Below are 20745 nucleotides of genomic sequence, written 5' to 3' on the forward strand. Positions count from 1 at the left end.
TCCCCCTGTAGATTATCTTTCTGTAAACCTCAAATAAGATTCAGGTAATCTGCTCCAGTCCTGTGACAATGGGATTGGCTATATCAAAATAGGACTGTACAGCTTTAAGGTGAGCAAGCAAATATAATTTGCTCAGTAAAAGGGAGAATCTGGCCAATATTGGCAATAACACAATCTTTCGGTGTACACAAGATAGGAAAAAGGAAAAAAAAAAAAGGGAGAGTGGAGCACTCTGATGTAACAACGAAAAAGTAGTTACACACTGTGACATCACATGGGGTAAGAGCTTACTTCTCCTTTTTCCGCCTCCTTCCCTGGGTCTCCCATGATCCGAGTATCATGGTTGAATGGCAGCTGGTGGATCCGCTCACCTTCTTCCATCTCTCCTGTGCCTCCGCAGACCTGATGGAGGCGGGAGAATGCTGTGCCTGCACAAACCGTCTTCTCCCTTATCAGCACAGGTTATGCTGACTGGACAAAACAACCTGTGCTGAGAAGCTTCTCTCACAGAGCCCCTGTCAGCAGGGTGCTGGCTTTGCACTCTCACTGTAAGAGTGGACAGCACGGCATTGGACAGGGAGAGAGTAGAATGGCCAGAGAGTAGAGGAGGTGGGAAGCAAGACGCCAGTTTTATTTTTAACATTTGGAGGGAACGCCATGGTATGTATGACTATCCCACTACTCCTGTGTCCCTGCATATATTTTGAAAGCACGGTCCGATGACGTAGGGTCGTCATATATAATTAAAAATTATAGGTGGCCAAACTATGATTAACAGATATGTCTCACTTCAGGATTCTGAGTGACATCTTGGACAACTCAAGCTTCGCTCTTGTTGTCAGATGTCACTCAGAACCCTTTGGGGAAAATCATCCCCATTATTCACAGTTACCCATCTATAATTCTATGCATGTTGCATAATCTTGGCGTCACTATGCATGTAAAATCAGTCTTTAAGGCTCAATTACTGATTTGGTAGTCTTGTGCTCTTTTGGCCATGACAGAAATATAGGAAACTATAATTTTCACTGACACAACATATGATAACTAATCTGTTATGATTTTGCTATTTCTTTTGTAATGTTATGTCATTACTGTAGGTTAGAATTCTGCGTAACTCTTCGTGCTGCTCCTGAGTGATATTTCAATTTATAAAATACTCCTTCTTTGTGCAGCTCTTTGATTGTTTTCCTTTCTCTGCCCCCCACAACCATTAACTTTGCGGCAGACCACTTGAACCATATTCACAGAGCAACTGAGAGAGAAAAAGAATGTATAACGTAAAAACAGAAAACACATACCTTGATATCGAAGTTGCAGTCTAATCTTCTAATTAGAATAATAAAAGTGCTGGCAACATTTTCCTTTGGCATTGGAGGTGGCGCTATTGGCTCACAAGCATTCTCAGGCTTTGAAACTACTAAAAATCCCTTAAAATAAAACATTGTACATGGGTGATCAGTAATGTGTAAATGGCAATGCACTGTACATATTAAGAAAACACAATAGAATCACTTAAGCTCAAGAGCATAACAAAACAAATTTGCTGTGGATCTGTTCATATTTATCTAGATGCAAGTGTTTAAATCCGACGATGTTATAAATAACCTTCTTGAACATTCTAGCAAATGTTGGCAGGCACATAGCTTATCTAGAAATATTTAAATCACATTCGTACCTGAAATGGGCATCAACAAATCGCAAAAATCCACCAAACAACAGATCTGATGTGGATCCTAGGTAGTTGGTATGACTTATTTTGAGGAAAAAACTGGGTACTGCTGATTGACCAAGAATGTCACTTGGCAGCTAGCAGGGACACTGAGGGCAAATATACCTGCTGCTAAAGATCCTTGGGTGTAGAGACTATGTTATTGGGTATTTATTTCTGGTCCTAGGGAGCAAATCTAGGGTTCCTCCAGTGGCCCTGTACTTATTAGATGTGTGGCGTGACCTAAGGTGTCTGGAGTCCGATAACTGTTGAAGATGGAGATAATTGCTAATTGGTTTCTTGGTGCACTAGGATGGGGAGCCCCTTCCTCCTGTAGCCTAGGCCTGATGGCACCATTAGAGGTTATGCACTTGGAATGCATCACATAGTAGGATGATTAATTTCAGTCTAGGGTGTCTGAGCTTAGCACTTTCCAGCAGAATAGTTAAACTCTTCTTCCATGACTAGGACACTGGCCTCTAGCCTTGTGGGAAAGGAGGATCTCTGCGCAAAGGAGTGGGGCATATTCCTCAGACCTGCTCCTTAAATGCCTTACTCTTGGACTTTGGTACCTGATGATCCCTTACCTAGGGTTCCTGAAGAATGTTTACATCGGAGGCCAGATCCCTTTACATAAGTAGTATCCTTGGGAGAATATTACACTGGGTTTTAGAAAGAGGGCTCAAAGTGCTTCCTGGAGTCCAGCGAAACCTATTTATGGTGGACCTGAAGGGAAGACTTTTTATGAAAGGATGGTGATAACTATAAAAATTCACAATTTTGTTGGGTTTAAAAAACACTGCTCTTAATATTTGACTTTTAAGCATGGACACTTTGAACCACTGGGGTAGATGACTTTCACTTAACAAAAATGCTATGAGTTGCTAGTACATATTAAATATCTTTAGGGAATGCTTCAAGTAATCCCATTGAACATACTTTCGAAATCTAGCCACCATTAAATAATAAATAATACAGCTGAGGCTTACAGAATATGTCACAGAATCAAATATCTTAAGCATTCTTCTGAATAAAACTGTCTGGCCATCTTACTATAAGTCAGTGCTTTAAATGAGCAGGTTTGGTTTCACAAAAGGGCACACATTAGTTAGTTTTCAATTTTTCTTTGTTTCTATGGTTTTTGTCTCTCCCTTTTTGTCTCATTATTAATGCGAATTCTAAAACCTACTTTCAGCACCTTAGTAAATATTTGTGAGCAACCCTGCTTCAAACAAAGGTGTTTGAAATAACTACGACAGTGACTGTACATAGATTCACACATGCACAATTTACTTTAATTAACCTTTTAAATCAGAGGTCTTCAAACTTTTTGATGCCGCAACCCCCTCTCAAAAATATTTAGGTGCAAGGACCCCCTCCTGACAAAATTTCAAGAACCTGGTACTCCTCATCATCGACTATCATAAAGGTCCCCAATTCCCACAGCCAAAATAATATTAAACATTGTTTAGCAAGCCAAAGGTCAGCGAGTGTGGGGGTGTGGTCAAAGGGGTGGCTAAAAACAAAGGTCCTAATTTATGAGGAATTGTCGTAGGGCAGTGCCGCAAGTCTTCTTGCTACACTGCCATATGCCAATATAAAAGGGCAGGAATGCACTGTATTTATGAAATACAGTGCATTCCTGTCCTTTCCCCCTGCTCTGGTGCAGAAATTGCTGCCTAGCGCCAATGAAGGCGGGATTGTTTTTGTGCAGGAAGGGGTACCTTCCTGCACAAAAACAATCCAGAGAGGCAGTTTTCTCTTTCTATATGTGTGGCAGAATGCAACACACATGGAAAGAGGAAAAAACCTGGAGAAATGAAAACATTTTTCCTAATTATGCCTGCTCTGGAGAGGCAGAAACTTTTTGCATCACTCCAGTTTATGTGATTTTGTCAATCTGGGGCTGCATCAAAACCCATAGGTGTTTTGTGGGAACACTTACCACAACACCCATGGAATGCCTCCTTGACGCAAAGTAAGGCAACACAGCGGCTTGCTCTGCTTTGCCTTACTCCATATCTATGAGACCATGCAAAATCGTGCAGGGTGGCTTTGCCACGCCTCATAGGTATGATTGAGAGGCTTGTACCGCCAGAGTGTCAAAAAGGGTGGTGCGCTGGGGGATGCTGCCTCTAATAAATAAGCCCCAAAATATTCTGTACGCTTTTTTCAAGTCTCTCACCATATAAAATAACAGCGAGTTTAAATAAAAAATAAATAAAAGAAAGTTGTTAGTCATTGGGAAATGCACTGTAGTGTATTATGAAACCTCTATCAATTAATACACTACAGAGGTCTGTGTGTAACCAGAGAGCAATAGAATTATATCTTGGTTTGTGCAGTGGAGAATAGTGACTTGTGTAGTTTTAGTGCCACGAGGTAACAGCCTGTGACAGAAAGCACTGTGAATATGTAAGGCATTATCTAATATTTGCATTACACACAGTATGAGATAAGCCACTACAAAAATGTTTAAAATAAAAGGGTGCTTCCATAATGTAGATTTAAGTAATCCCAGACATATGCAGTACCATTTTTTAATAGCTGGCCCTTCAACACCTCCAGTAAGCACTATGTAAATACAATTACAATTAAAAGCACACACTTCACATCGCAGTTGTTAACTCTTTGCACTACCACTCACAAAGCTTTGAATGGACCATTTAAAGCCAGAACCAGCATCTTTTTACAGTTGCAGATTACCCTTTACATTTGCAGATCTACTCATAGCGCACATTTGCATTTCATTCAGGAAGCAGGGGCCCTGGCACAATGCATCTTTCGCTGCCTGTGTGACTTAGTTTTACAGCACAGGAGACTCAATAAATCAAAGTTCAGCTGAGGCAGTTTAATGATCGCATGGACGGGTGAGGTGAGGTTGGGGGAATGCGCAACCCCCTGCCCAGGACTCAACGGCCCCCCTGGGTGTCACGACCCACAGATTAAAGACCTCTGTTTTAAATAAAAGATGCAGTTGCTCCCTCTTGTGGACAGATTGCTACACTGGCTTGATGAAGTAAAAGTGCAATTTCTTGATCCTGCACTTTGATACATTTCTTCAAGTACGACAGTATTTGTGTGCGGGATGCCTAGCACAGATCCTTCCGTTCCTACTTGCAGGATAAAAACAGTTGCTTAAAAAGCATAGAATATACTCAATTCCGTTTATTTCAAGCCCTCTATCTGCACACTGCATACCTCACACCTGCAAAACTACACAAAGCAGGTCTCCGACCCATAGCCGACTGTCCCCAGTGTTTCAACCTGGATGCTGACTTCTTCCATATGGTATGGGAATGCCCAGTTATAGTGATTTATTGGAAGGCGGTCATGAGAGAGATCTCCAGGGTCCTGCAAGAAGACGTAGAGGTGGCCCAGCTACCACTTATACTGGGGGTCATGGAAGATGTGGGATTGAGGAGAGCGGACCGGAGTTTCCTGGGAGTGGCGTGTCTGGTGGCAAAGAGAGACATAAAGGTGGATTGGAAGGCCGGAGCAGCACCGGCACTGAGTAAATGGAGACGAGGAGTGGACTGGTGTGCACAGTGTGAGAGGCTGGAGTATGAGGCCAGGGGGTGCCCAAACAAGTACGACAAAGTGTGGGGGAAGTGGGAGGCCATGACATGCACCTAGCTTGTAAAGAGCAGCGCAACTGGAGGAGTGGCGCCGTCACCAAAGGAGATGTGGGAGGATTCCCTTCTTCCCTTTTCCTCTACTTCCCATATCCTTCCTCTAGAGACTGAGATCATGTCAATAACTATCATCTTGGCGTATAGATATCGCATACAGAGTTCTGACCGGGACCGAAGGCTGACCGTACTTTAGCACCAGTTGTTTTCATGTTATTTGTACATGTATTATTATTTCATTGTTTCCTGCAAAAGCAATAAAAATTTCTTTATTAAAAAAAAAAAAAAGCATGGAATATAAAACCAAAAGTGTTATACTCTTAGAATTAAATATATTGTGTATGTATTTTGCAGAAAGTTTAAACATTTAAAGGTCGAAATTTGACACTCACTTATACACCAGTCCCCTTTCAATTAAAGGCTTTCACACCAGCCTTTTACCCTAAAGTTAGACCCCTCTGGCGATTCCTCATTCTGACCTTTATATACGCCGTAACCCCTTACTCTCACTCCCTTTACCCCTCCTTGTAAATGCCATCATCTAACCAGAAGGATAACTTTACTGCTGTCTCCTGGCCATAACGTACCCTAACCCTCAAAAACACACCCATTCCCTGACCATTCTCACCCCAGCCATAACCTTCACACTAAAACCCTTACCATGCCCGCTCCTGCACACTCGCTATACACCCTAACATATAGAAAACACTGATCTAACCCCATCCTATCTCTTAAACTAATTCTCACCTAATGACAATTCCTAGCCCTATCCCTAACCCTCTCCTTAACCCTAAACCTACTCTTTCTGTATCCCTGCCCTAAACCTAGCCTAAGGACTAACTCCTGCACCTGGACCCTGTCCTGCTTTGCTAAACATCTTTTAGGGGGGACCAGTAGCTGCAATGTGCAGCCGGCTACTCCTTTCTAAAATGGTTCAGTCACATCCTTTGTATTTTTTCAGATTACTGGTGCAAAGGCTTTGATATTTCGGAACTTTGACTTTAAAAAAAAAGAAAAAACAATCACTTCATGACATGTACATGCATGGAGACACATGCGTGTGTGTACATATGACATCACACAGTAGCTTATATGTAGAATCAGAACACGTTTGACTGCGTGATAACATACAAATATATATAAATCACACTTTCAGATTTTTTTTGATCATGCTGTTAAGCATCAGCAAAAACCTTTGAAAATGGGTCTGCAGTAGTGAAGCTAAAAGGTGAGCTCATTTGGCTTTGACAATGCTTGGGTGGGTTTGACGGAAAAGGAAGGGGCAGGGACTGAAGAGGAGCTTGTATTTAGCGAGCTTTTGTACCAAGTTGCCTTGCTTTCTTTGGGTACTTAATAATGCATATTTTGGATCAATAAGGTTTTGTCTTTTAACTGAATCTCCAGTAGTCCAATTACAAATATATAGTTGGAGTTGGGTTCAAAAGGTGATGTATGTTAAAATTTACCACAGTACCCGCTCCCCAAATGCTTTACGAGGGGTTAGTCCATATTTAATCAGTTATTCCCATATCTTCAATTAATTTATTAGGATATCTATTTTCTAGTCGAACTTTATTGTTACTTTTTATTTGCAGGTCAAATTGTGTTCTTGCTTTGCACAACTACTTGGTGTTCATGCGGAATTTACTCACATAAAACACTACAGCCGGGAATCGCATCTCCCTTCAAGTGTCATTGCAGGTTGCACATGGAAGAGACAGTTATCGTTTTCTTTTACAGAACTTTATTTTTAGGAATTTAAATTACATGTAGACTTCGATTACACCTTTGTGACTCAATCATTTGTACCCTCCTCTCAGCAATGGCCTGTTACCACTTTCCTACTGAAAACAGCCTCTTCCTGCAGGCTTCTAATGGGACGCAGCTTATTGCACCTTTGCGTATGAAGACCCAGCAGAGAACATCTCCTATCTCTGCAGCTGTCCTTGGTACACTTTCCCCACTTCTCAACAAGGGTTCCACAAAGATCTAGAGCAGAGGTTCCTAACTTGTGTTCGGGAGACCCCTGGGGGCTGCGAAACCTCCTCTGGGAGTCTGCGACTACTTAGAAAATGTAATAATTTTAACAGATTAGGCCCCAAGCTTCCAATAATCACTCAGTTGGGGGGTGGGTACGGATTCCAATAATGATTCATCTGGGATTCCTGAGTTCCAGTATTGATAAGGTGGGGATCCACAGAAGTCAAAAGATTTGGAACCACTGATCTAGAGCCTTCATCCATGTCACAGGTCTCTGCTATGTAGTGCCTGCAGCCTGAGGAACGTTGGTACACACTCCTTACCCTCTCACTTGGGATGCAGCCCAAAACTTTGTTCTGTAGGCAGAATCAAACTAGAGTTGCTGGAATTGTTTTGGGTTTTTGCATCGAGGCACACTGCTTATTTGCTGGACCCAGGATAACAGACTCTTTACATCTACAGTTTCCTTCTCAATCTGTTCTTTCTTAGCGAGTCCATAAAGCCTTTTAATGATAACCAATTCATCCTACCTGTTCCAAGATATAGTCACAAAAAATATATATATACTTCACATTTAGGAAAGATCGAGTAAAATTAAGCACTCTGCAATTTCACTTTCAGATGTTCACTCTCCATCTTTATTGCAATCTACAATCTATACACGAAGTGAGCTGAGGAAAATATTTCATGTACCTAGGAAGAGTTCAGGCTAAAAAGGTCCAGGAGTCTATTACAAGCATGTAAATGTATTTCAGAAGAAGTACTTAAATAAAGCAACATTACAAATATGTATATTCTATGACGGAATAAAGAAAGAAAATATCTTGTTTATGGTTCAACAGCTACAAACTCGTTCACTTTCTTAGAAGGAATTGGACTTCAGTGCAAGCTGCAGACAGGATGTGGAAGAAGCTCATCGTGAGGTGAAATGTTAAACTTTTCAAAGAAGAAATCGCTGGTCAGGACTGAGTAAGAAAACCTTATCGGCCCCAAACTTACAGTGTTAGGTGAATAAAGCAAAGTAATTGCATCTGACCTGGTTACCATTTCACGTATAGCCGCCATGCTCAAACTAGGATAGTTTAGGGGATTACTTTGGCGTGCTTGGCTCTGCATTCTCCAAGGGCTACCTGAAGCATAATTTAATGAATAGATAAGGATTCCAGAGACAAGTGGCCGTCTTCAACTGCTAAGGAGCTTCTGTTCTTTCGAACTAACTCTATAACATACGTTTCTACCCTCTATGCCAAAGCACTTTCAGAAAATTATGGATGCACCTTCACTCTTATTTCTGATTTCTCTTTTCGAGGGAAGAGTTCAGTCAAGCGACAATACAGGTAAAAAGAAAAAGCAGCTACTTTAACCCTCAAAAGTCTTGGCTGAATACGTTGTACAGTCTAGCAACAGTGCCTTATGGGGATTTTTTGTATTATTAAAAATGTTGATTTACAGTAAAAGTTTGATTTTTGTGGATTTTTACAGTCTACTTAGATCTCTGTGCCCCGATGGCTCAATATAGATTACTGGACATTACATACCCACATTTATCAGGTATAAGTTCAGCAGTGTCCTGAGGACGTTTGGGTGAGTGTCCAATATTGTAGGGTTCACCAGTCTTTAGGTGGGAGATGCCAAAAACACTCCTTAATCCTCTCTGACCAGTGGAGTAAATGGTTCCAGGACCTAGCCTACCTGTTCTTCAATAGTTCTCATTTGCTTAGTACCACATAACACAAAACAAAGTGCGATAGGGCAAATCCAAGATGGTAAACGTTTTCAACCACACTAAACTTGAGATCTCAGAGCCGGAGGCGTGTAGCGGAAATTAATACTGTCCTCTCACATCTAACACTAACATACAGTTTGAAGTAGGCCATGGACTCACAAAATGTAATGACACTCAGTCTAGTACAAAAAAGCAAGGTCCTTCAGAAAGTAATCTGGTCCAGTTTGCTCCCCTTTCAGGGTCGCAAAAGTTTTACATGTGCCTCAGATAAGCGTGTCATGCAGGATTTGACACTGATATGCCAACAGGCGAGGCAGCCCCAGGCCCCCGAATTGTCTGCTAAATCGGATGAGTTATCCCTCCCCATCTAGATCATATTGTTAATCGAAGGGTTCTAGTGTGAAGCCACTGGAAGAAACTTTACAACTCATTACAGCGCAAGGATGGTTGGCCAGCGGCTGCATACTAAGGCAAACAGTGGCTCAGGCAAGTAAATATAGCTTTTTTGAAAGTAATACTTCCTAATTGCCAAGTGAATTGGATTTTTAAAAACAGGAAAAGGTATTGAACTTTTTCTGTAGTGTTTCAGAATTTGCAGAATTAGTGATTTAATCTGCTTTACCAGCCTTTCCCATGGGAAGAGCTAATCCTAACATAGTTGTTGCATAAACTGAGGCTCTGGCTCAGCTGTATGAGGTTTGTTTTCACAGCTATGTGTGAAGCAAGTGAACTTAGTTCAATGCACCAACGCTTGAATGTGAAAGACAGGTTTTTGTAGCCCAGCAGAAACCCACCCAATACATACCTGAAGTAACATCAATGCTTTTGAGTTACTAACAAACCCTAAACAGATGGTCCAGGAATGCCGTGGGGAATGGAAACAAACCTATCTTGTTCTTTTCAATACCACACACACAAACTGCCCTAAGAAGAAGAACCTTTTAGCTAAAAAGAATGCTTACTTTAACAGGAGCACCCTGTTGCTTAGCACATGTAAAACAACCACAGAAAATATAATTAAAATAGCACCAAGGCATGTTGTGAACAACAACAATAACAAGAACATTTCTACCATGGTTAAACTGTCACCTAAAAACCTAACACCCTAAAACCTACTTCTAAGCACTATGCTTGGAGAGCATGGAGTACTGGTAACTTGCATCTCGAGCTTCTTAGGAGAAACAGCGCAACACACACCTGTTTACAACAAAGTGATGTAGTTCTGAAAGGTCAGAGAGGCTGTGTTCCCCGTGAGAGTAAATACAAGTAGCATCAACTCCTCTCTTCCAGGACTTGGCAGTTCAACATCAGCTTTTAGTAGAGAGTACAATACGGCAGCATCTCTGGCAGTCACAATCTTCCTTGGCAGTATCTTGCACGATAATCTAGGGCAAAGCACCTCTCTTCTCAAGTGGCTGCCCTTTTATACGATATCTTATCGAAGATGGAATTAACAACATCACCTTTGGAATGCCTAGCATAACCAATGGGCACTAATACACTAGTCCTGACGCATTCTTACAAACAAATAAGGTAAAAATACTACAACTCAGACTACACTGTTTGGCTATTGTTCTTGTTTGACCTTGAAATAGAGATAGCAAGGCACTTGTTCCAGACTGATGTCGCATGAGGTGCCTTATTATTGTCATTGCCTGAGTGACTTGACACTCATGGGCTCCTGGGAAGACGAGGACAGACAACATCTGCTTTAAAGGCACACTTAAAAATGATTATGCAAAAATACACCAAAAGGAGTCTCACTGCTCAAGATGGAGTCGGGTACTATGGTCATTACATCACAGTGAAAATAGACTTTTGTTGAATTATTCAGAGTAGGAATATACTAACATTAATTTAGGCATGAACCACTTTGAGAAACTATACCACATTTCAGATGGGCAATGATGCAATTTTAGGGCTGACTTACTTTGCTCTTACATGTGTGTTTTTAGGGCTGTGGAAGGGTTTGCAGCCTGCAAACATGAGTACTTTCAGGCTGCAGTGGGCCTGGCCTCAGTGGAGGTATGTGTCATGTTTCTAAGGTCACAACGTGGAAGGAGCAATATACAGCTTCATCCATATGTGAATTTTAATTTTACACAGCATAGGTATAGTTTTTACACCTTATACAATGGTCATAAAGTAAAACTAAATATGCCAAATGGTGTTTAAGCCAATTCGGATTTTCTTTTAGGCATGAATTTCTCCTATTCTCACACAAATCAAAAACATCCATCAACCCTGATTTCCTAAATCACCTTAATCTATCTGATTTCACCCCAACTTTAGCACTAATAGTCTGCTCACTAGGTATAACACAAGACTCCTCCCAAACCGTAGTCCAGCACATAAACACAATTGCCAAAAGTGTAAATTTTCAACCACACCTGCTTAAGAAACTGAAGCTATCCTGCAAGCAACCCACCTAAAAGCCACCACCCATGCTTTGATATTATCAACATAAGCCTTTGACAGTGTGATTCTAGCTGGTGCCTCTCACGTTGCACCTAATTCCCTAAAATCGGTCCTACATTCAGCAGCAAGAGCAAAATTACTGTCACTGACCAAGAAATTCGACCAAATCTCCTCCGATGTTCTTCTATCTATACTGGTTACCTCCTGAAACCTGAATCAAATTTAAACTAGGATGCTTAGCTTTCAAAGCAATCCATGTAAAAGCCCCATCCTACTTGACCAATCCTCCCAAGACATATGGCGGCTTGGGGTCTGCAATAGGTAAAGAAAACATTCTCCTAGAAACACCTTTATTCCAAACTACAGCAGTCCTTCTCAAGAGTGCCCCCCCCCCACCTAATGGATCTCCTTGCCTACTGATATCAGAACTGCAAAATCCCTCTTCACCTTCCAACGTCAACTAAAAACCCACATGTTCAAACTTAACCTGATGCAGTAGCCCCTGATTTTACAACACTAACTGGTGCCCCCTATGATAACTGCATATGTAAATTGTTAATCCTACCCTCTCCATCCACTGTTCTAGATCTTCTCCCACATGCCATCAATCCCACCATCCTATCCCTTCCTTCCTTTATCTGCGGATGCTCCCTTCAACCCACATTCTCACCCGCCTTTCTTTTTCCACCCATATAAACCTCAAATTCTTCCCTCCTCTTTACTTTTGACCAAGTATCACGGATTTAACATTTTACTCATCTAAATCAACTTAACCTGTTCTTTGGAAGACCATGTGTCGCTATTATTGTTAAATTGTAAAGCACTTCCATGCTTTAGGCGACTATTAATTATAAAAATATGCTAAATACACAGGCAATATCTCAAAATGAGAGCTACCCTTAAACCCACGCCAATCTAGGTAATTCGAAATACATGAAAACAGTGGATCAGAGGGATATTGTTTAGTAGATTGTAAATTAATGTTCTGCACAATCACTGTGTGCAGTGTCCCATTGTTAAAGTACTAAATTACCAGCATGTGAATCCCCGCCGAAACTAAAGAAACCTGAGAGTGACCACCTAAAAGCGAGTCACTTTGCAAAACTAGAATGACCAGATCCCAGCAGATGTATTGGGTTGCCCCTAAGTGCCGGACTCCCTGATGGGGAAGTTTGGCAGGGGTCGTCATAGCAGTGTCTCAAAGAACAAGAGCATGGGATTGCCTCCCAGATTTCGCTTGAAACACAATGGTTAGAATGGCTATATTGTATCACTCGTAGACTGAAATGATGGTGAGTAGAAGGCAAATCAGTATTTGAAACTATGTTCATATCTGACTTTTAAAAGTAGAACTTCCTCTTACACAAATAGAAATGATATGCATAACATTTTTGTCAGCTATAGGTCTTTCAGTTTTGTATTAAAGTGAATTGAAACAATAGTATATTTTCAAATCTAACTTACACAAAAAGATTGTATGCACACCAATAACCACAGATTGAGCCTGGGCTCACTGGCACGGATATCAAGACCAGAACATCTTATCTGATCAGTCAGGGTTTTCTAGTTCAACACCTCGTGATTCAAAAGAACACTTACGTTTTATACTACATTCGGCAGTAAGTAACCTACTTAAGTGTGAAAGTGCACGCATGACCAAAATTCACAGAACAGGAAACACAATTTAAGGGCATTATTTATTTAGTTGTTTTGAGGCTCATTGTAACGAATTTCTAGTTGAGAAGGGAGTATATTTTGCTGGTAAGTAACAAACTGGTGGGAATTATTTATAAGAATTTATTAAACTTTTCCAAAGTTCTTGCATGTCAGTCATTTCTCACAACATGTTTTTACTTCCCTTCTTTGTAGTTTCATACTCTAACCAGGGGCACAAAAACTACAGGGGAGAGGGGTCTTTAGAGCTGGTAGCCACTAGACAAGAAAGGAAAGGAAGATAAATGAACTAGTTAATCAAGCTCAATGTGGTTCCCCTGGACGGAAGAGGAGGGCCCACCAGGAGGAGGCAGTCAACTTTCTCCCAACAAGTCACCCTTCACAGAAAAGTTGGAAGTTTCGCACTAACTGCAGGTAATGTAAATGTTACCTTGTCATGCGGGTACGCCATGCTGCGGGGTAGCGGCAAAAGCAAAGCAAACAGGCAGGAATTAGAGGAACAAGCTAAAGAGCAAGAAGGAAAGGGGAATCAATTTTGCTTCTGAGGATGCACTAGTTAACGGTGTGCGTCTTTAGGGCATCTTCATGTTCTTGCTTTTTTTCGATTATTGAGAAGTTTTTTTTGCTGCTACAGTGTCACCTCGCACTCACTTCAGAGAACTACATAGCTGAAGAGAAACTGTAACCGCTAGAAAATGAGCACCAGGGAAGTTAAAGTCTAAATAGATTTGGGTGCTCCCATGTTCAGCATTCTTCAGCCGCTACTTTTACGAATGCGATTTGCTGCAAGTCAGCTTCAACAGGTCCAGTATCGGGGGCTAGATCAAGGAAAGGTGCTTAGATTCAACCCTGAAAAGAGGACTCCGGTTCTTCCAGAGTTTGGGACCTTGAACGCCCAGGGACATTTACCCCATGTTTAAGGCATTTCAACCCGTTTTAGCTGACCTGGTTTGCTGCCTGCTGCAAGGCCTCTAACTGGAATGTAATGCAGGTTCCATTGTTATAGACAGCCCAAACTCTGCCCCAGTAGTTCTTCTGAAAGGTGCATAAACCCTGGATGTAACTCTCGATTTCAGAAGGAGCCAGCGGAGATATTTCAGATTTTATTTCCTGAACCTGAGGTCAGAGCTTCCGCTTTGATGTTGTACTCTATGATGTCTGCCCACAATTTTTGTTTTTAAATCATGTGATGTGACAGTAATAAAGACCCAGCAATAACAAGGGTCACATCTGAAAGTGAAGGACCAGTTTCTCTAGTATGTATTTTCGTGGAAGGTGAGGGGCTGTATTACAGGCTGATGTGAGTTTTGACTATTTGTGTACATTTGGAAATGAACCTGGTAGAGTCCCAGTACTTGTGCTGGTGGAAGCATGCACACATTGAATACTGGTGGGGAGGAAAATGAGCTTGGTACCCCACATGCTAGTGTGATAATAGTATGGAACCCATCAATTCTTGAAGTGTGATCAACAAGGAAGGAATTAATCCAGTTTCCTGTTGAAAAACGTGATTAAAGTGTTGTTGCTTTCAGTTTGATTTGTGACAGCACGTCCAATGTGTTTGTTTTGTGGCAGATGTTATTTGTAATTATCTCACGTTTTATGGTGCTGTGGGGTGTTGTGTGCCTTATATTTGCTTGAAGATACCTTCGGTTACTTTGTTCAGGTGCCCACCTGAAACAGTTTTGAAAAGGAATGACTGCGAGGTTGAAGAAGAGTAAGGTAAAGTCATAGTAGTGGATGGTTTGTAGCGGGACGTTTGTGGGTTCTGTAAAATGGCAACTCAAATATAAGGCTGTCTTAAGTGAATTTGGCTGGTTACTATTAATTTTCCATAGGATGTATTGGTTGTTGCTACACCTAACACACTCCTACTCCGCTCTTGGGGCCTCGCCAACAATGTAACGATGCCCCAAATCGACTAACTACACTGTGGTGAGAAAGGTCAGAGACTGCCGTGGATATCTTTCCAGTTTTGATTTATGCAGATAACACAGAAGAGTCGTGTGGGCATTTAAAACGTGCAGTTACTGTCCGGATGAACAAATGTGATGCACGAATCACATACTCTCTTCCCTAAGTTTGGAAAGATTAGTTTCGAAGCTCGGTGTTTCTTTATATCGCTGCACACATAAATCAGATTTTACTTGATAATCTTGAACTTTCAGAACAAGTTGTGAGAGGTCTTTCAATTCTCTTTACGAAAAACAGTTCAAAATAAAGATTCAAAGGTAATCACAAATTCCAAATATCGGTAACAGCATTTAAGAATATATTTTGAAATACTTTTACACCATAGGCTGAAACATTCTTAAGTGCCTGAACTGTTTACTAGTTGTATGTTTACCTTTCTCAGCACTCACATGATGTCCACCATCTCATCCCCTTTGGCCTGAACACAACTTGCTGGCTCAAGCACAATGCAGGAGGGAGGGGGTTGGCTACTGCTCTGGAATATACTTGCATCAGATGAAAGTCATGTGTTTGAGAAAGTGAAGCAATGCTTGTTGTAAACAGTTTTATCTGCAGTCTTGATATCTAATAATATTTGCACGGATTTAATAATGACAAAGGATTAATTCACATAAAGGTATCCCTGTCTCTTCCAGCCTAATAATGCCCCATGCAAAGGCCACTTCAGCTCCTCACTGGTGCACCTCTGAGCAAAAACTGGTAAGCACAGAAGTCACGATGACATAGGGACATACAACACCTGTGAGCATTCCCATCCCACTATGCACACACACATTACCCTTTCAATGCTCGTACTAGCACAAAACACATAGTCCTCAAATTATGCTAAAACCTACTTATAATCTTTGAAGCAGTGACAGCTCACCCATTCGGTGTGATCTTCTCCCATCTGCTCTTTCCTTCTTCAAAAGTCTGCATTAAATGACAACACTGTTTTTACAAGTAAACAATGTCGCTGACCTTTTGCTTTCACATACAAATTGCAATATCATACCAGCAGCAGAGGGGGCTCTACTTTCTTGATTAATGTTGTGCATATGTGAGGGCTATGGCTGTACATGCAGCATTAACCCCGGGCGGTTTAGATCATCATCTACTGGATTCTGGGGTTGTCAATATACACCCTTTAGCCCCATCAGAAACTAGGATAGGGAAAGATGGTCCGCCTCCAGCTTTATTTTTGCTTCTGATTGTACAGAAGCTCATTGACCATGCTGGGAGAAGCAAAGGCTGTCAATCATAACTGCTTTCCCTGGTCCCCCTGGTGCATGGTGTGCTGGCGAGGCGAGAAATCCGTGAATCCTGAACCTGGTAGTGTGGAGCCTGTAGTGCTAGCACAGGAAGTTGATCTTCGTCTTCCATGTCACCAAGTTAAGATTAATTAGAAGTTGTTGCATGTGTGTGTGTGTTGATAATGCGCTTGTGTGTTTTAGCTGTCTGCTTAATGAAGTGGTGCTCATGTGGGGATTTCGGGTGAATGCATGTATAACATGCCCGCATAAACATACAGGAGCCAAATGCATTTTAAGAAGCAAGAAGTACACAAGTCTTCTTTTGAGAAAGCTGTACTCATCTGTCGCTCTTGGAACACTGGGAAATTTGCGAAGAGTAAAGTTTTTTTTTATGCAAAAACTTGCATATTTATTGCTCTTTAACTGAAAAGGTCAAAGGAGTCCTCCAAAACCTTTGTGACACAAGAGGAAAAGCTATGATGTTATTTAGTAAGAATAGGTCAGCCACAAAATTTGTCTCTGAATTTAACTCAAGGCCTGTGGCAGCTCCTTATCAGGTGCTTCAGTGCGCAGTCCATCCTCCTGTGAGTGGCCACAACTACTAATTGTTTAACCGACCAGTGTTCACGAAAACACAACTTTTTATTTCAAGAACACGGCCAGTAAGAAAGTCAGCCCCCCTCGGACTCATCTCCAAGCTCCCGGTGACAGGAGGAAGGTGGCTGAGGGGTTCAGTGATTATCCAAACACAGAGTAAGGTTTAAAAACACAATATTCTGTATGAGGATCGCTGGTCTGTGCATGTGTAAGGGGCGTGGTTTAACTACGATTCCCTCACACAGGCACAATCTATTTTATGTAGCAGACATTCTGCGCATGCCTCAGGCAGCACCGCATATCTGGTAAAATGCAGCAGTCAGGGTGAACATCAGTGCATCTTTGAAGTCAATGAGAAAATCACACAGAGCAGCAGGAGAGGCAGGGCCCCTAAGGCTGTCCCAGCCTTCTAAAGGGATGTGCTTCCAGTCCTATCAAGAAGCTGGGAGAGAGACCAGATTCCTTCTCTGCTGCTGGCATGAGGTAAGGCAATGAGTGTTATGAGTGTAGGAGTGTGTTAGGAATGAGTAATTGGAGTGTGTGAGAGTGAGGGGAAGTGAGCCAAGGATGTACCTATCAATGGTGCAGTTGCGCAAGGCCTCTGAGTCAGCAAGTGCGAAAGGGTGAGTGTGTGTTTCTGAGAGTTAGAACCAGTGGGTACGGGTAAGCTTGTGTGGTTAGCAGTGAGAGAAAATAAGTGAGAAAGTGTTAGAGTGAGTTTATTTGCGAGTTTTAAGATTGTGAGTCTGCTGCTGACCATGATATGGACTATTAATTCTGGAATTATAAGGGGGGGGGGCAGTGCCTCTCATCCCAGCACAGTATACCCCACTGCATCCCAGTAAATGCAGAACGCTTACTTCAAAGCTGCTGTAGTTCTTCACCACAGATGGTGCAGGTAGTGCTGTTATCTCTAGACATGGGTTTCTGGGTTTAGCCTTTCATTAGTAGAGAGCAGAAGTAGTAGAGAACAGAGAAAAGTCATCTTGGGTTGCTGATATGCTCCCAAGTCTTCACAGGTCACAGTACCAATCCACAGGCAAACTGGTGCATCCCAGGTGAGCTCATCAGTTCACGGGCTCAAGGGATCCTTTTAAACACAAGGAGAGAGGGAGCACACTGCCTCTCATCCCAGCACAGTTCACCTACTATGGGGGACATACAGTGGTTGCTGGGGAGGTGAATACAACTGTGTACTAGACCCCTCACTAGATAGATCCCATCACCTCCACCCAGGTAAGGAAAACAAAATGAGAGGGGGGTAGTAGTAGTAAATTAACTGCACATCCTATAAGTGTCATATAGTAACAAGAATGGTTTAGTTGTCAACTTCAGTCAAAATTATGGGTGGTACTGGATGGATTCCTATGCACCTACAACCACAAGGTATAGACGTGTACTCAGCAGAGCACATATAACCCAGCAAATCAAGGTGAAACCACAGCACTCATTGCAAGTCCGATGTATTGCAATTCACACGAAAGAAGTCACAGAGATTCCAAACTGGTTCAGTCTTTTAATTGACGATTGCCATTTCTTCTTACAAGGTTGACAGACATCAACAGCCTCAATCAGGCAGAAACCAGTCCTTCATCTGTCAAATACACACAGACAGCCAAAAGTGTTTCGTCTTTCGACTTTTCCAAGGCTGCGAAGTACAGAGTATACATTAAATATAAATCAAACTCCATAACATCTTACGAAAAACCACATCCTTACCAACACCATATCCAAATTGAATGAATGAACGTGTTCATGGAACAATTAGCCAAAAGGAGTACGTGCCCGAAGAGAAACACCAAGAATAGAAAACACTAGAGAGTACCATAGAAAAATACACAGATATAAAGAAAAGTCAAGGTGAAACGACTACCAGACAAATCCAGAATCTACCAACAAATATCAAAAGTGGGATTACGGCAAATTGTTTTCGTAGAATGACCCACGTCAGAGTAACTGCAATGGAACACAGGTGATTAAGCTGTATGAGGGCACCAAGCTCCAACATTCACAATACTGAGTAAAACTGAAGCTGCAGAGAGAGGAGAGATACTTGTTCAAATGAAACCAAAGTCCTCTGGAATAAGTTTCAGTGACAAAATAAGCAGATGTCCAAACAAGAAAATTAGAATAACTGCAAGTCGGGTCAATAATCCAAAGCCCAATGGCGGGAGTAAAGGATAATTACAATGTAGCTAAGGACCATGATACGCCCTAATTCTGTAATAATACTAGAAAGAAACTTAATTAGTATAAGACCACAAAATTGCAAATGCTGACAGAACACAAGAGTACCAGGAGATAGAACCCATAAACCCCGAAAATGATAATATATCCATTCTCCAAAGGTTAAAAAAACAATGAATAAGGGTCATATCACACAACAAGTCAAAAGACAGATCACTAGACATTACAAGAATGCACATCCAAAAAAAACCAACTAAGGGGCAGAGCTTGCTGGGTTAAGAAAATGGTCGTATAGGCCAAGTGCTCCTCCGGTCGAGGACTAGATCCTTCACAACCCTGGCATCCTAGACACAATGTATACTTGCAAGGGCTCCCGGAGTGCCCCCGGCACCACAGAACCCCGCGGATGGAGAGTACGGAGTGAGAACGGGGCTGTATGGTGGGCCCAAGAAGAGACGCGGCTGCCGCACCAGGAGGCGGGCCACGTGCTGTCAGCCCCTGGGGGCGCAAGGGCCCAGGTCAGGCAGCTGGTGGTGGCATGGCTCGGGAGACACGCGGTGCCAATCGCGGACTGTGGCTGCCGCAGGGGTGGGCCAACTTGGCGCCTGCTGTAGTGGGAGAGCTCACTCCCTATTGTTCTGAAAGTGCCTGGCATTTGACTGCCGCCTGCAGGCTGGGCTCCGCTGAGCTGGAGAAATGCCAGATGGGCCCAGTGGAGGGCCTTCTCGGCGTGGGGTACGAGTGTAGCGGACAAGAGGGATGTGCCTTGTAGAACAACAAACGGCGATAGGTGCTGGTGAGAGCGTGGTGCGTCCTGCTTTTTTGGTGGACATCTTTAGTGGAAGGTGTGGATAGAAGGGAGGTCGCTGGGCCTCCCGGCTCCTCTGAAGTTTAGTGTGGGAAGTCCCCCGTACTGGGGCAGTGAGAACGGCAAAATACATGCATGATGCTGCTGTGAATTAAAGAAGTAACCTGCACTGCGCTTTTGAAGAGCGCCAACGTAAAAACTCTGAGGGACATGGTCGCGACGAGACTAGCGACTATAAGTGCCGCGAATAGTCGTAAACATGGGGAAAGCAGTCAGAATTCAGACCAAACTGCAGTTTGACCAGCAGCAGACACCAAAGGCCCTCGGTGAAGGGTTGCTGGCCCCCGAGGAGATGCAGGTGAGAGCTGCTGAGGGGTCGGATGCAGACTTAAAGCAAATACTGGCCGCAATGCAGCACACCCTAACAAAAATAGATGGGAAGATAGATGCTCTCAAGTACAGGATTGACCGCACGTCCGAGAGGACGGACAAGCAGGAGCAGAGACTTGATATGGTCAAATGGAGGGTGTCGGAGGCCAAGGATGAGCAGAATACGCTGACGGCAGCACAGAAAGAGGCATATAAATTACTCCTTGCACTACAGTCCAAAACTGAGGATTTGGAAGAGCGCCCCGTAGGAACAATGTGAGAATCATAGGAGTGGCGGAAGCCTACCCACATCGACAATATGGAGCGATTTGTGGAACAGTTACTGATTGACTTGTTAGGCAGAGACACTTTTTCAATGATATTGTGGTGGAGCGCGCACATCGATCCTTGGTGCCGTGCCCGGTTCCTGGGGCCCA

At 42.5% G+C, this 20745-nt stretch overlaps 1 protein-coding gene across 4 annotated transcripts in view; it reads right to left on the reverse strand.

The window, feature by feature from the left end:
• RNF13 (ring finger protein 13) overlaps window positions 1-20745 on the reverse strand; it is a 292449-nt gene that overhangs the window by 170462 nt on the left and 101242 nt on the right. For all 4 annotated transcript variants that reach the window (XM_069213370.1, XM_069213366.1, XM_069213369.1 and 1 more), the window contains one exon: window positions 1302-1430. In XM_069213370.1, the coding sequence (XP_069069471.1) occupies window positions 1302-1430 (129 nt within the window). The remainder of the gene's footprint in view (window positions 1-1301; window positions 1431-20745) is intronic.

This window comes from Pleurodeles waltl, chromosome 11 (genome assembly GCF_031143425.1).
Source record: "Pleurodeles waltl isolate 20211129_DDA chromosome 11, aPleWal1.hap1.20221129, whole genome shotgun sequence".
NCBI lineage: Eukaryota > Metazoa > Chordata > Amphibia > Caudata > Salamandridae > Pleurodeles > Pleurodeles waltl.